The following is a 2176-nucleotide window of genomic DNA, read 5'->3' on the forward strand; positions in this document are numbered from 1 at the left end:
CACTCGTGAAATCAGGATAGCACTGTTTTGCTATCCCGACCAATCAACTATGCCATTCGGGATAACTTTTTCACTTGAAATATCGTGATTGGCTAGGGATAGCAAAACAATGTTATCCTCGTTGCACATAAGTTTTTCTGCCATTCCGCAGCTATTAAATTTTGCATTCCGTCGCCCCCTTTGGCAAAGCAGGGTCACCCCAAATTCTTCAAAAGTTTGTTTCTTTCTCTTTTCCTCCATCTACAGTATCACCTTCAACAACCAAGAATTGAAAGCATGGAAACAAATGCAACCACTGAAGGTAAAGAAAATCACACCAATTTTTTTTTTCTAGACAAAAAAAACAAAAGAGCACTCTTGAAATGGGTGAGTGAGCGTGTCCTTTATTAAAGTCATCTCATGTTTACATTTTCTGGGCCAAATTTTTAACAAGTGGGTACAGTCCAAATTTTAAAGAGAAAGCCTGAATTGCTTAAGAAATACAGACGTAGGCTTGTTGGCAAGATAGTATGCCGGTCCTCTTATATTCGATCTCCTTCCTTATATATTAGAGTAGTTTGGAAAACCGTTATAAAAAAAAAAAAAAAAAGGAATTGCCCAAGAAATGCAGAGGTTTCGTCCAAAAACAGAAATGCAGAGGTTGGCAAGGTAGTGTGCCCGCACCATTACGCTCAAATTCAATTCCCCTCCCCATACATTAGACTAGTTTAGAATATTGCTATAAAAAAATTATTAAAAAAAGACTGCCCCCACACTTGAGATGCAACCGTGCAATGCATGAAGAGGTGATCAATTGGCTGTGGATATTGATTTGGGCACAAAGAGGGTGAGACAGTCCAAGTCCAACTCATCCTTTCCCTCACCAATCTCTGACTAATAAGTCCTCAAGTTGCCTCTAAGCTCTTCATATTTTTTAGGACTCTTAATCTGCTTTTCAAAAGATTGATGTGATTGTTTTTACTTCGTATTAGATATAGACACTTGGAAATGAAAGAAAGCCCTGAAAAATCTCAATGTCATGCTAAATGTCTGCTATTTTCAAGATGTGATCCTAATTAATTTAATCTTCTGTTTATGTTTTGTTGTTGTTCAACTATTTCCCCCCGTTTATGGTACTGATGTAGCAACCTTCAATGCTAAATTTTAATCATCCCTTGATCACGATTAGGTGCTAATTAAACCACCTCTGTTCTTGAACTTCAAGTCTAGTCATATAAGATTTCAGTAACTTCAGTTCTCTTACATTAGCAGTAAAATAAAATCCATGCACAAAATCAAAATGCAGCTTCTTTGTCAAACAGAGCAATATGTTAAGAATAAAAGGATCTGAAAGTACAAGGGTGATTGTCTAATTACTTATTGATGGACTAAGCTCATGCTTAGCAAACTCTAAAATTATAAGCACTCGATGAAACATAACATATTTGAACACCATTCTCAGATCTCACATACCAAAAGCCCTTATACTTAATGCAACTACCTCAAATTTACCAGCACTCATAAAACTTGATATCCACCTTGAGCCTGAAGTAGACTTCACCTTCATATGCGTCGGTGTTGATGGTTGCGATTCCCCGGTGCATGAAAAAGTCTCCGGTGCCACCCACAACAGATATGTCCCTAGTTTTAATCAAAATGGGATCGTACCCAATGAAATTTATGCTGCCTTGGTAGTCTGTGCTGTTCAGAGCAAATGAGAAGCCAAGCCAAGCAGTGAATGTGTTCTTTGTATCATATATGTACATCCCTTGAGCCCTGCCAACAGGCTTGGAGTGCAGATTGTTGTCAAGGGTAATGGGATCGTCGAAAACCGCAATGTTTCCGAAATGAAATTGGGGTGCCAAGATGGTTAGATTGGCTCCTTCAGGAGCTGCTACAATTGCTGATGTAGCATTGGCAGCATTTTTACCATTGTAAATAATGTCATGGAAGAATAGCACCAAGTGCTTGCAAGGCTTGTACTTGTTTTTATTTCTTGGGAAGGCTGAAGATAAAGCAAGGAACATGAAGAAGAAAAGAAGAACAGAGGTTTTTCTTGCCGCCATTATGGGTTATGAAAAGAAAGCAGAGAGGCAGAGGCAGAATAAGCAGAGAGAAAATGGAAAGTGGAAGATTCCAAGTTCACAAGGGTGAGCTTTTGCTTCTTGCTCTACTTGTGAGTTTGCTATCTCTCCCA

General features: G+C 38.6%; 1 protein-coding gene across 1 annotated transcript; it reads right to left on the minus strand.

The window, feature by feature from the left end:
- Positions 1 to 1270: 1270 nt before the first annotated feature.
- On the minus strand, positions 1271 to 2176 carry LOC110762219 (disease resistance response protein 206-like). The gene has a single exon (XM_021964827.2). The coding sequence runs from the start codon at positions 2043 to 2045 to the stop codon at positions 1488 to 1490; it is 558 nt and encodes a 185-aa protein (XP_021820519.1). The 5' UTR covers positions 2046 to 2176; the 3' UTR covers positions 1271 to 1487.

This window comes from Prunus avium, chromosome 5 (genome assembly GCF_965620075.1).
Source record: "Prunus avium chromosome 5, drPruAviu1.hap1.1, whole genome shotgun sequence".
NCBI lineage: Eukaryota > Viridiplantae > Streptophyta > Magnoliopsida > Rosales > Rosaceae > Prunus > Prunus avium.

Coding starts and splice junctions, on each gene's coding strand:
- LOC110762219 (XM_021964827.2), bottom strand. CDS start 2,045: ATGGCGGCAAGAAAAACCTCTGTTCTTCTTTTCTTCTTCATGTTCCTT.